Source organism: Alosa alosa, chromosome 14 (assembly GCF_017589495.1).
Source record: "Alosa alosa isolate M-15738 ecotype Scorff River chromosome 14, AALO_Geno_1.1, whole genome shotgun sequence".
Classification (NCBI taxonomy): domain Eukaryota; kingdom Metazoa; phylum Chordata; class Actinopteri; order Clupeiformes; family Clupeidae; genus Alosa; species Alosa alosa.
The window spans coordinates 23,124,769-23,139,024 of NC_063202.1; the positions used below are offsets into that span (position 1 = coordinate 23,124,769).

Below are 14,256 nucleotides of genomic sequence, written 5' to 3' on the forward strand. Positions count from 1 at the left end.
AGAAAAACACTTTGAAACATATCTGTCTTGCAATCAACCCCCCTCCACACACAATAATGTGTAACTTTGTAGTTTTGAAATAGATAGTAAATAGTGCTGCCTTGCACATTGTACATTAGAAAATACTTAGGCCTACAGAGTAAACTGTCACATTAACAACAAGACAAGGTTGACTATCCTTACATAAACAATGGCATTATGACTTGTCATTTTGATTGCACTGTTTCATTAGCATACACTTTTGTAGGTTATCAATATGCTTATCAACTCATTTTATTAAATTGTGCGTTCAATTTAGTAAATCGTGTGCACATTTAACTATATACGTTTTACTAAATTGTTTACAAACAAATTAAATGAGAGCGCAAATTAGTTAAATGAGCAAACTTTTTAGTAAACTGTGCTCACAATCTAGTATATTGTGCTCACAATTTAGTAGAATGTGTGCACAATCTACTAAATTGAGAGCACAATTTACTAAAATGAGCACTTAGAGTAAAACTTGTGCCCAATTTAGTAAAATTAGCACACAATTTAGTAAACTGAGTCCGCGTTGATATACAACAAAAAGATTTAGCGCACGTGGTGGATATAGCATAATAGGGCCTACACCAAAAAAATATCTTGCAATGACCCCTCCATGGTAGGCTACAGTATAAAATAGACAATAAAAGAAAAACATAATGATAGGCTGTTCAATATAGCCTACATAAAAATTAACACACACCCATTAATAACAAAAAATATTTAGCAAAAAGGAATGAACAGCAGAAAAGGCTATATAATGCAAATGTGGACCGATGGATATGGCTTGACAGAACACGGCCTTGCCCTTTCCATCTCTCTAACTTTGCGTAGACTAGTTATCCATTTACTTCCTGTATTACGTTGATAAAGAAGCAACAATGACTACCATGGCAACAGTGGGTGCCCCCTGTCTTGCGCGCAAATGGCATACACCTGAGTCCCGTGTATCCGTGAGTGCGCACTGCACGCAGGAGACCACATTCGGTAGGCTGGGTGCGCTTGCAGGGTTCGGGAGATAATGGCAAGGGTTCTGCACAACTCTAACCCATCAAGTCCAAACAAATCGCCACGTTATGGACAACGAATTATATTCACAGGTAGGCCTGCGCACATTTTGACATTTTCATGCATTTCAGTATTCAAACCCATAGATTAAAATGTCTCTTTTTACCCATGTAATAGCCCACAAACTTTGAGGAAAATACCTCATCAATTGTGTCTTAGGTCCTGACGGAGTAGGTGATTATAGAACCAAGCAACAGGACTTCCCTAGATTCATAGGAATCGGCCCGTTATCTCCCGAAAGCACCGGAGACCTAAACTACCTGTTCCGCGCTGCCCCGAGCGCCCCGCCGCCCTTGCCGAAGCACTGCTATGTTGGCGGTGTGGGCTGGGGCGTGCAGTACTGCGGTGCCCTGAACGGCAGAACTCTGCTCAGTGATAACCGATTTAAGGTAATGGTTTATGTAACTCTTAGCAGATGCTTTGGTCCAAAGCGACTTACAATGACATCAAATAACATAACATGAACATTATTAACAGTTTAGAGTAAAGGCATGCCTGAATATATTTTTAAAATAGACTCAATAGAAATTAACACAATAGCCACATAACAATAACCATACCAACGGGACTCTGTGGGAAGTTAGGCTATAAGGTAGGCCTAAATAGATAAATCTACTTTTCGAAGATCCCAAAAACTGTTGTTAGAACTAAGATCATCATTAAATCATTCCTGTCTTGATTGTGACATATTTCTTGATAGAGGTCAGACACTCATCAAAGGATGAGAGTGGAGCTTATTGTTACCCAATAAACAGCAGCACGATATCACAATGTCCATGTGTTGGCTAGGCTATAGCCTACATTATTCTGATTCATTTGACTGAATGCAAGCAGATGCATCCAAGTTATTTCTCTATTACATATTATGTCAAATTAACTAAATGCTTACTGTCAAATGGGTTCTTTACACTTCTTTTTTGTGTAGCTATCTTTGTTATTTGAGTATCCTAACTTGGTAAAGCTTGTTAGTTTGGTTGGTTTGGCAGCCGTGGCCCACTGGTTAGCACTCTGGACTTGTAACCGGAGGGTTGCCGGTTCGAGCCCCGACCAGTGGGCCGCGGCTGAAGTGCCCTTGAGCAAGGCACCTAACCCCTCACTGCTCCCCGAGCACCGCCGTTGAAGCAGGCAGCTCACTGCGCCGGGATTAGTGTGTGCTTCACCTCACTGTGTGTTCACTGTGTGCTGAGTGTGTTTCACTAATTCACCGATTGGGTTAAATGCAGAGACCAAATTTCCCTCACGGGATCAAAAAAGTATATATACTTACTTATACATATAGGATATATTGTTCATCTGAGTGACTGTGACACATTATTTAAGAATTGTTGACTAAAGGTTTTATTTGTTTCCCACAGCGTGGTGAATTTCGCTCAGCAGTGGAAGACAGAATAACTCACAGATTCCAGAATCCATGGTAGGCCAGTACACAAACATGAACACACACACACACACAAACACACACACACGCGCGCACTTTTTATATACTTTATTTGATTCCACTTTACAAGTCAAGTTACATTTGGAATCAAATCTTCTGAATAATCCAGTAGATTAAAGCAGTTTAGCTATCTATCATGAGTCTACAGATTCAGGGGTATAGGAAGCATCATCTCTTCCCAATAAACATGCTTCCTATAATTGCTGATATGGAACAGTACTTCACTAGCTGCTTGGCCTTAGTTTTATACAGTATAGTCCCCCAATGCAAAATTCACGGACCGCCAACCTATGCACATGACCTAGGCTACCAAACACTAACACAATGAGCTGGCATTTGTATCCTATGTTCTCAATGGCAGAAATCAAAGGCTGGTATTTGAGCACACACACACGCACGCACACGCACACGCACGCACACACACACACACACACACACACACAAACATGCACATTCACAAACACACATGCGCGCACACACACATACACACACACACACACAAAGCATCCATCCGCTCGTATATGCATGCATGCACAGACATGGCCAAACATGCACACGCAACAGCTTAGTGTTTCCAAGCGGCATGCAAGAATGCTGATTGAGTCTCAGTACAGTAAACAGTGCAACACCTATGCTGTAGCCCTCTGGCTCTGCGTCCATTCACCTCCTGCCTGTCCTGTCCTGCCTCCCACACAGGTTTGTGCCGCCTCACGTTCTGGACAGGCAGGCCATGGGCGCCCGAGGCCGGCAAGCATGGACCCACAGCCTCTATGATAACTACTGCCAAGAGGAAAATCAAGAGTTCCGGCAGCTGAACAGGGTAAGGTGACCACAACGGGCTCAGGTTTCCTGTCAGGTCAAACAGACCCCAGGAAACAAACACACAGACACTGGGTGTAAGATGACCATGACTCACCTACTCACATGCATTCACTCACTCAATCATTCACTCACTCAATCATTCACTCACTCAATAATTCACTTACTCATCAACTATTCCTCACTTAGTCAATCAAGGTTTGCCTTCACTAACACTGATGGTGTCACCATATCATCCAGTCAGCCTATTTACTGAAGTGATAATGTCTTGCATTGTGCAACATTAAAATCTTTAAATTTGTGTTAAGCTTAGATAAAGGTATAGCACCCTTTTTGAGAAATAACAGTGTGGCATATAGTCCATTTTTACACTTTATGTCCACTCCACTTGTCATCTTACATTAACCCTTAAAGGAGTACCGTCACACCGGTGTGACGGGAATGTTGAGAAATGAACATTCTAAAGAATATCTGGGTTCATTGAATTCAACATAGAATTTTAGAACCTTCAATTGTTGCGGAACTTAGAATGTTCAAAAACCTACACCTTTAAGGGTTAAAACTACATACATCACCCAAAGGAAAGAAAAAGAGTAACACAAGTAACATGAATCATTCCGTTTATGTAGTTAATTTCTTCCACTTAGGCATTCTAATCCGCCCGCGTAAGATGGATTGTTACCATGCAACAAGTTTGCTTCAAAAGCAGTAGATGTGCAAATACTGTTTTTAACTCAGTGACACTATGTTCTTGTTTGAAATCCATCAGATTGTAAGTTAACCTCTCAACCCTTTTTACACTCAACAGCAGGCTGACACATTGGGCTGTGGCTGTTTACTCAAAGCCGTGGCAGGGGGTGCACAACACTCCCAGTTTGTTGCCATCTCCCTGCTCTGTTCTTACATACTTACTAGGTTAGATGCACTCATAGGGGCGAATTCTCCCATGTACCTAAGGGTGCGTAAGGGTATGTAAGTCAAAAAAAGTGTGCGTGCTCTTCAGCCTGCGCAAATTCTCACCTTCACTTAAATCTGTCATTTAAGCACGATGTACGGAGTTACGTCTTTTGCAACCCCAAAATCTGAGCGTTTCTTATGTATACAACTCTTGCGTGCATTCTGCCACTGACTTAAGCACCTTTCCAGCTACGCGCTCCTGAGGGATGCATTAAGGTCGCGCGCTACTACAAGGTGAAACAGAATGTTGCTTGATGTTGGCTGTAGGCCTAGTTCTAAATACATGTAGGTTACACAGAACTTTACAAATTAGCATTACAGTATCAAATTTGGTGCTTAATATGCTGATAGGGCTTGTTTTTCCCCATTACAGTGTCACACCCTGGCATATTTCCTGACATTGAATGAAAGTGCACACAAATCTACAAAAAATGAAACAGGTGCTGGGTAGCCTATAAGGCTGAGCCAACATATGAAAAAATAAAGAGATACCCAGAGTGTATCTCTCCGAGAGTGTTTTATGGGGCTATCCATTAGTCTCGTACGCCCACCCGTTCGACATGTACGAATGAGTTGCTAGCGCGAATGCTGGGGTTTGTAGTCTTTCTGAGAAGAACATGATGCCACCAGGGCAGCAGCTGGACAAATGTCCAGAACACGAGAACACGTTCCTTATTCTCCCTTGTTGGATATGGTCAATGTGAATTAATAATAAAAACATTTTTTAGTAACTCAATTTCGCCTATTTCAATTTCAACAAGTGCTGTCGTGTTTCTCTTGAGCCACGAGGTGCATTAGCAGGCTAGTCATTGTTATTGTTTTGTGCTACATTAGCCTCTTTAGCAAACCGGCTTAAAAACAAATCGTTACATTGTATTGCACGCACAGCAAGAACGTGCAATGCATGAATTGGTGACCGGGTTGAAGCAGCAATGTAATCTAGTGTATAAGAGCATTGCATCGACATTAAAACGACCAACACAGTACAAAAACAAAGAAAATACATGTCATCTCATCTCAACTTAGCCTGGGTTTTCCCATGCTGCCTTACGCGCACGATTTTATTCACGCTGCTAGCCAGCCTGGATTCTATGGACTTCGTTTTCACCTCAACGAAGGAACCAATCACAGAACGTAGGGAGGGCAGCAAGACGATGACGACACACCGAAGCTGCTATGAGCTACGTACAGACGCATTTGATAGACATTCGTAGTGCCTAATAAACGGCTCTGGGCATTCGTAAACCACGTTTCAAATACGAGAAAATGAATGTCTAGTTCCCAGACCCCACCTCAATGAGATGAGGTCTGACGTTAGCCAGGTTAATCTCAACTATGGGCGCAGCCATGTTTGTCATAAGGTCGTACGGCCACCTCAGGGTACCCTCAAGAGCACCGAGTTAAAGTGGGCGTGCCTCTGTGAAATGCTGCAAGAAAGCTGGGTAATTTACACTTTCCAACTTAGGCGGGGGATTTACGAGAGAAATGGATAGACCCATTAGGCTATAACGTTTCGACCAGAGGTCTTCGTCAGGTATCAAGCAGATGTTTCCCAACATTACCTTATCCATGAGGCTACATTGCTAAATAGGGAAAATCCTGTTATAATCAACCACTTTGGATATTGGAGCTTACCGACTGTGCATCTTCAGTTTTAACGTGAAGTCATAATCCAATAGCCTACTTTGTTCGTATCTGTCCATTTCTTTCCAACTTGACCAAAGTCATCCACACATTTGCACAGATGTCGTCTGCACTATTGTCGAGCAGCATAGTTTATATTCTCCTGTCTTTTGATTGGTTTGTAATGGAGGTTGGCATTGTTATGCCAATCTCTCTACTGTATTCGAAGCTGCAGGTGTCAGTCTTGTTAGCATAGATCAATTGATATTATGAGAAGCACCTGCCATTGAAACATTCTTTCTCAACACTGAGTTTTTAAATTATGAATCTACACACCTTAAGCACGTCTTGACTCTTTATAAACAAACCTCAAAGCAAAAGTGAAATTTTGTGAAGTCAATTCTTTGTTAGGCTATGTGATGACACACCATTTCACTGTAGGCCGTTCTGCATAATAAATATGCTATTTATTATTTCTTCTAACTCAAACTCATTGACCTTGGCTCATTTTCTATGAAGAACATAAAAAATGCTATGTACCTACAGTGATGGCCAAAAGTATTGGCCCCCATGCTAAAGTTGACTGAAAAGAGGAATATAAAATCATCTTTTGGAAATTGATCTTAATGCCTTAAGTGAAAAATTAGGAAATATCTAACCTTTAAGGACACCAATTTTCTTAGTGAATGAATAATGTATCATAAATAAATAAATGTTCTTCCTTAAAATACAGGGGTCATAAGTATGTTATTCAGTTAGCCTATTAGCTGGTTTGATTTGCATTGAGCTCAATGAGCATCAAACCAGCTAATAGGCTAACTGAAATAACACCCATGCCAATCTCTAGGTATGGTGAAGGGTATGTTATGATGTGGGGCTATTTTAATTCCAAGGGCCAAGGTAACTTTATCAGGATGCACAGTATTCTGGATCCATGAAATAACTGGCCTTTAAAAATAAAAATCTGCCTGTCTCTATGTGAATTTAACATAGGGGTGGGAATACTTATGACCCCTGTATTTTAAGGAAGAACATTTATTTATGTATGATACATTATTCATTCACTAAGAATTAGTGACATTAAGGCATTAAGATCAATTTCCAAAAGATGATTTTATATTCCTCTTTTCAGTCAACTTTAGCATGGGTGCCAATACTTTTGGCCATCACTGTATGTACCTGTGTCCTCCTAACTGGGCCTGATGTGTGTGTTTGTGTCTGTGTGTCTGTGCATCTGTGCATGTGTCTGAGTGTAGGTGTCTGTGTGTCTGTGCATCTGTGCATGTGTCTGAGTGTAGGTGTCTGTGTGTCTGTATGTGTGCATGTCTGAGTGTAGGTGTCTGTGTGCGTGAATGTGGTCTTTCTGCACTTGCTATTCCCACACAAAGTTACAAAACTGTTAAGTTTCAAGCACTTTCACCTGTTCTGATTAAGTTCTAAGAAATCTTGTTTCTATTTTTTTACCTTTATTTAATTGAATTTCCTTGTTTTCTCACAGAAAACAAAAATGATCATATGATCATAAATGTGATCTCACAGGGGTAAATGGCAAATATGAACCATAAATGATGTCTATATTTAAAAGCCTAATAATGTGGTAGACCTGAGAACATTAGCTGAGTAACAAAAATATGAACACCTTACAAGGGTTAAATAGGTCACCCCAATACACACACACACACACACACACACACACACACACACACAGACACATAAACACACACTCACACAAACACAAACACACACATACACAAAGGTTAAAGCAGGAAAATGGCTTAAGAACTTAACGTGTGTGTGTTCATGTTACACTCCCTTTCTTCCTGCCTCGTTCACACAGCCTCACTCTCACTCATTCAGTCTCTCTCTCTCTCTCTCTCTCTCTCTTTTCCTCAATCATAAACTCATTCTATCTCCTTTTCTCCCTCCCTCACTCCTTCACTCACTCGCTCTCTCTGTCTGTCTCCCTCTCTCCCCAACAGAAACGCTATGCCCAGAGAAAGGAGATTGGTAGGCCGTCATCCCAGCCCAGCAGCGTGGTCCTCCCTCAGATAGTCGCCAGCAGATAAGCAAAAGGAAAAGCTAAGCAGACCCAGCTTCACCATGGCGATAAACAAAGATGCTTCTGTGTAGGAATCAAATATCAAAATATACAGTTTCACAAACCTTTCCTGTGTGTTCAATTTTTGGGCCACATAGAAATAAATGAGTTCTTGAGAAATGAGTGGTGCATTCTTACTAGGGCCACTGTGTTAACGATACAATCTTAACTCCTACAATTATCTGCTATAGCCTACAGCTGTTTTACTGTAGCCTAAGATTTGTTTCAGACACATAGTCTATTTGACAGGTACATTTTATGCATCACAGTGCAAAATTTGTTTTGGTAAGTGAGATTGTGTTTAGCCTATGTAAATAGTGTTTTATCATACCTTGACAGTTTAGACTGCTGATTCTGCTGTCATCTTCAGAGGAGTCATGTGATGTTGTAGGGATTGTCAAAGTTTTTTTTTTTTTTTCCCCCGTCATCTACTTCCTGATTTTTTGGTCAACTATACCCGGGACACCGAAACACTGGGGCACATGAAACTTGGTGGGCATGAAGCCCCACTAGGATTTTACCGGAAAAATTTTGTTTGGTCCCCGGGGGCCACTATCAACCCCCCCGTCCCCGAGCTGGGCCCCTAATAATAACTACCTAAATAACTACCTGAACCATGGCACCCAGGATGGCAAAACTTGTATTGTATGTTGGTCTCAAGGGCCCGCATCAACTTAGCCCATAACCAATCCTTTGTGATTTGCAACCCCCTCTTTCTCGCAAACACACATGCACACATACACACACACGCACACACACTCACATCCACACGCACAGACACACAAGCATGCACACACACACACACATCCACATGCACAGACACACACACACATAAACACACACACGCACGCACACGTGTACACACACGCATGCACACACACACATCCACACACACAGACACGCACACACACAAACACACACATGCACACACACGTGTGAAAAAGAAAAGGCAGAGCATGAGAATCTCAAATCGACCATCTCAGACCACTGCAAAAGGGAAAACCACATCATGAACTGGAAGGAGGCCAAGATCATCCGAACAGAAAGCAACAAATACTGGATTGCTGAAGCAGTGGATATCCAAAAGCGTGCCCCCAGAACTGTAAACCGGAATGAAGGAGCATACCAACTTTCCCACACCTGAGATGCAGTTCTACAGAGACTCTCACTGACGTCTGGGGGACGGTCATGCGAAGGGGGCTCCCACACCCGGTCGCCTGATGGACCGTTGGTCAGTGGGGAGGCGCCAGGGCAGGGGATACTGTCATCACAGGTGGTGTGACATCAGGTCACAGACGAATTGGCATCAAAGTAGCCTAAAAGTCAGTCTCAGAAAAACCTCTGTCATCTTTAAAACATTAGGTCTCGGAAAAAAATGGCCTCTTCTGACCAAGTCGTCAGTCTCAGAAAAATCTGTCAAGTCTATGTGTAGTCTAAAGTGTAATGACACCTGAGTCTGAGATCTGAGGATGTCCTAAAATGAACACCGCAGTCATGGGCGTCGGAGGCATTCTGAAAGTGGGTGGGACATTTCAGTTTGGGTTTGGGGGTCCTCCCCCCAAAAAAAATGTTTTGGACTAGACGCAATTTCCTGAATTCTTGTACATTTTTAACAGGTTATTTAAATACTTCTATATAACAAAATAAAGCTATTAATTCAATGACTAATTCGGAAGCTTTATTACCCGCATGGTATAGTTAACCATGCAGTTGCAATATCTGTTAAATTAAGTTATTTAATGCTTTGAATGCAGCCCCGGAGTGGCTATCGGCAGGGGCGGATTATGAACTTTCGGGCCCCTGGGCCCAGATGTATTAAGGGCCCCCCACTTATTGTCGTATATGTAATTTTTTTAATTTGTTTGATGTGATTTCCTGTATTCTGGTGCATTTTGGGGATGGCCAATACTAAATTCAATCAGATTCATAGCCTACATCCTGATTTGTTGATATTGAGGCAATGATTCCATGCAAAGGCTTGGGGGCCTGGGCCCGGTAGGCCCGTGCAGTAATCCATCCCTGGCTATCGGGAGCTTCGGGAGGATTCCCAGTGGGCCGTTAACTTTTTGTGCCAGTCTGAATGTCGTGAGCTTAAAGGAACACGCCACCCAATGTCAGTAGTAATATATGTTCTTACCTTAACTTTCACGAGTTGAGTCATACCTCTCCCGTGTCGGTACGTGCACTCAAACGCTCTGGTGCGCGGCGCGAATGTGTTAGCATGTTGCTATGCTAGCGGACTCAGACGTAGAAGTAATCAAAAATATCCACGTTTTCCCGACTTAAATACAGTTGCACGAGTAGTTGATAAAAATGTCTACAGTCACACAACATGAAACGTGGCGATTTTCCAAGCCAATAAACAGGAGAACTACAATGTGTGGTGCAATAGCACTTGGGAGTACTTTGACCTAGCGTAGTAATATTAATTAACACCTAATTGTAGATCCTATCCACCACAGAGTTTAGAATCCATGCTTGATCGACCCCTCAGCCTCCCCCTCCCCTCTGAGCGAGAGCACACACACTAGAGATGCGCTGATGGGCTATTATTTCAACCATAACTGCATAGCAAAACTTATCATCCAATTGCACCAAAGTTTTTTGACCAATTTTCAAAACCGCACCCGCCCACCACCATGGTTGTTTTAATGTATATGGGTGATGCAGCACTGCTGACGTGGCTAGAAAACTCTTGCCTGTTCTAGAAAGACTGATCCAATGCAGCAAATATATTAAAAGGCTAAAGTCCTACATTGGCTATGTTGTAGCCTATCCCCAGAATATCAGCAGCAAACTCAGTCTCTGTCTCGCAAAACAGTCTCCAAATAAAACGCACATCGGCATGGTGCCTAGTCTGCCAGCTTGTGCCAATATATCGTCCAAAATGCTTGATTGCATTGCATTCTCCACATTTTTGGCTAAATTTTCATGTACCACATCAGCATTTTTGTTTAGTGAATCTTTTGAATCTTTTGAATCTTTTGCTTGAGATAGCAAAATCACAGAATCACAGATGAGACCTCGAACAACATTTAATTCATTTACATATACACAACATATTAGATCTCACCTCCACAATTTCCTCATCAAAATCTACTAGTCTACTACTACAACTAGTCTACTAAACCTTTTTCCCTCTCACCTTCTTAAGACTGCTCTCCCCTTCCTGGATAATGTTTTGCTCTAGATTATAAATAATTCAATTAAAGTACCGCAGTCGTTTAAGACATCTGTTATTAAGCCCTCCCTCAAAAAACCTAGCCTTGTATCGATACTGGTCTTCCTGGACCTCAGCGCTGCCTTTGACACCATAGACAATGACATACTACTTAGGCTTGAAAATTTGATAGGCATCAAAGACTCAGCACTCGCTTGGTTTAGATCAGTGTTTTTCAACCACTGTGCCGGGGCACACTAGTGTGCCGTGAGAGATCATCAGGTGTGCCGCAGAAAATTACCCAAATTTCACTCACTGGTCCAGAAAAGCAACTGTAGCATCAAAGAATTTATAACCACATACTCTCATTGATTGTATGATTGCACTATTTGTGGTATGCAGGCATTGTACAACGGGGGCCCCATATCCAGTATTCACAGAATCATCACATATCCAGTTCAAAACAACAATTAAATTAGATATAGTCACCTACAAATGAAACAGAGGGTGCTTGTTATATTGAGCAGGTCTTGCACAGAAGCCATAATAAGGCCATATCTGTGTATTATTTGAAATTTTAGGACATGGTATGTTTATTTTTTCTTCACACAGGATTAGTGAGTTAGTGTGCCGCGGGACATTTTAAGTGTCAAAAGAGTGCCGTGGCACAAAAAAGGTCGAAAAACACTGGTTTAGATCATACCTTCCTAACCGCAACAATTTGTACAGGTCCATAATAAACCATCTACCCAGATTATGGTAAAATGTGGAGTGCCTCAAGGCTCAGTACTGAGGCCCCTGTTGTTTAGCAGATGATGCATAACTATACCTCTCTATAAAACCTGATGAATTAACACTGTTAGCCAAACTTGACACATGTATAAAAGATATAAAGACATGGATGACGAATAATTTCCTGCTTTTGAACTCAGATAAAACAGAAGTCATGGTTTTAGGTTCTCAAAAGATGAGGGATATCCTATCCACATCACAGGCTACATATAGTGATCTTCCACTGACCTCATCCACAAGTGTTAAAAACCTAGGAGTTATAATTGACCAGGACCTAGCACTAAGTAATCACATAAAACAGATCACCAAAACTTAATTTTACCATTTAAGGAACATTTCAAAGATAAGAAAGTCCTTATCCTTACCAGATGCCGAGAAATTAATGTTTTGTCATCTCAAGGATAGACTATTGCAATGCTATTGCAATGCTATTATGCTGGCTGTAATAATACCTGTCTAAAGAGCTTACAGCTTATACAAAATGCAGCTGCTCACACAAACAAATATGAACATATTTCCCACATTCTAGCATCTTTACACTGGCTACCTGTTAAAAGTCATTGACTTCAAAATATTACTTATAGTTCTTGGTTGGTTGCCTGCATTGAAAGAGGACCTCTCATGAAGATGCTTTTTTGTCTGCTTCTGACAGAAGAAGCACTTATCTATGCTGGCAGCAGCTGCTGCTGAACAAGTGTCCCTCTAGATGGACTTGATGCAGTTGCAGGTGTTGCTGCAGGTTCAGAAGATGGTCTACCGCGTCTTTTCTGAAGACACTGAGTCCTGCCTGCTTCACATGATTTCTAGTAGTGAATCTTAGCATGCTGCAGATGCTCACTGTTACAGGTGGATTTGTAGCAGTTCCTGTGCCAAACTGCTTTGTTCTGTTGTAAAATAACTGCACTGTAACAATGTAATCGTTGGCTGATCTGTGATGCCCATCTCCATACTCTCTCATGGACAAAAACAAGAAATTTGGCATATGTCTCTAGTGATGGGTCATTCACCAGTCCACACATATCTGCCACTGGATACATAGCCCAAAATCTGTTTCTTTTAGAATATGTGTGCCATCACCTGACTAACAGAAAGACACACCTCAGAAACTAGACTGTGCCACCATGAACTATGAAAATGTGCTTGCTCAAACGTAGAAGGCTAGAAGGTCACTAATATCACCAACCATGAAGAACAGAGCACTATGTGCTTAAAGTTATTCGATATTCTAAATTCTATCAGTGCCTGCTATCAACAGCCAACTGTCACTGGTAGTCAGGGATGGATAACTGCACGGGCCTACCGGGCCCAAACCCAGAGGCCCAAGGAGTCAGAGGGCCCAAGCCATTGCATGGAATCATTGCCTCAATATCAACACATCATATAAACACCATAGGCTATGAATCTGATTGAAATAAAGTATTGGCCATCCCCAAAATGCACCAGAATACAGAAAATCACATCAAATAAATGTAAAAAATGTCCCCCGCAACAATTAGTGGGGGGCCCTTAATACATCTGGGCCCAGGGGCCAGAAAGTTCATAATCCGTCCATGCTGGTAGTGTCTCTCTTTCTCTTTCTCTCTCTTACACACACACACACACCTGCCTGTTTGTCTAGCTGATCCTTTACCCTTTCTTTTCTTACATAGGCTTCGGAAGGCCTTACAGACTTCAGCTGGTACTATGTAAAAGTCTATTAAACTTGATTTAACAGAGATCTCTGCACTTTGTGCTCTGAAAAAATGTTTTATAATGTTGTATTGTTTATGTGCTCCACTTTTGCACACTACCTTGTAGAATATCTTTGCTTTTTGGCACCAAACCCTATGCTATATACCAGCAGTGTGAGGTTTATGGACAAAACACTAAATTGATTTGGGTCCTTAAAAACCTTCAAAAAAAATGGAGACATGTTTTTTTTTACTCTTAAGAACCCCTAGAACAAAGATATAATACTCTCCAAAAATTAACATGCGAATCCCACAAGCCCCCAAATTAGACACATACAGTAGGCCCCCCTACTATATACCTGCATGTGTAAAATCCACCTTTGGGTGGCATAAACGCCTCATCACCCGTGTGCAGCCTAAAGCAATGTCAGCCTATTTGTACGGCTGTCACGTATGTCAGGTAAAACTTAAAACGTTTACTCTGGCTAAATGGGGAAAACATTAGAAGGGAAATTGAAAACATTGGAGAATGCGGGCATCGATCCCGCTACCTCTCGCATGCTAAGCGAGCGCTCTACCATTTGAGCTAATTCCCCACGCCGGAGCG

At 41.7% G+C, this 14,256-nt stretch overlaps 1 protein-coding gene and 1 non-coding gene across 2 annotated transcripts; one reads left to right on the forward strand and one right to left on the reverse strand.

The window, feature by feature from the left end:
• Positions 1-943: 943 nt before the first annotated feature.
• Positions 944-8,139, forward strand: LOC125307389 (uncharacterized protein C4orf45). Its single transcript, XM_048263349.1, has 5 exons — positions 944-1,124; positions 1,252-1,481; positions 2,448-2,506; positions 3,227-3,350; positions 7,909-8,139. Exons 1-5 carry the CDS (start codon positions 1,046-1,048, stop codon positions 7,993-7,995), a joined length of 579 nt encoding a protein of 192 aa, XP_048119306.1. The 5' UTR covers positions 944-1,045; the 3' UTR covers positions 7,996-8,139.
• Positions 8,140-14,172: 6,033 nt separating this feature from the next.
• trnaa-agc lies at positions 14,173-14,245 on the reverse strand. Its single transcript has one exon. It is a non-coding gene; the product is annotated as a tRNA-Ala (tRNA).
• Positions 14,246-14,256: the final 11 nt, after the last annotated feature.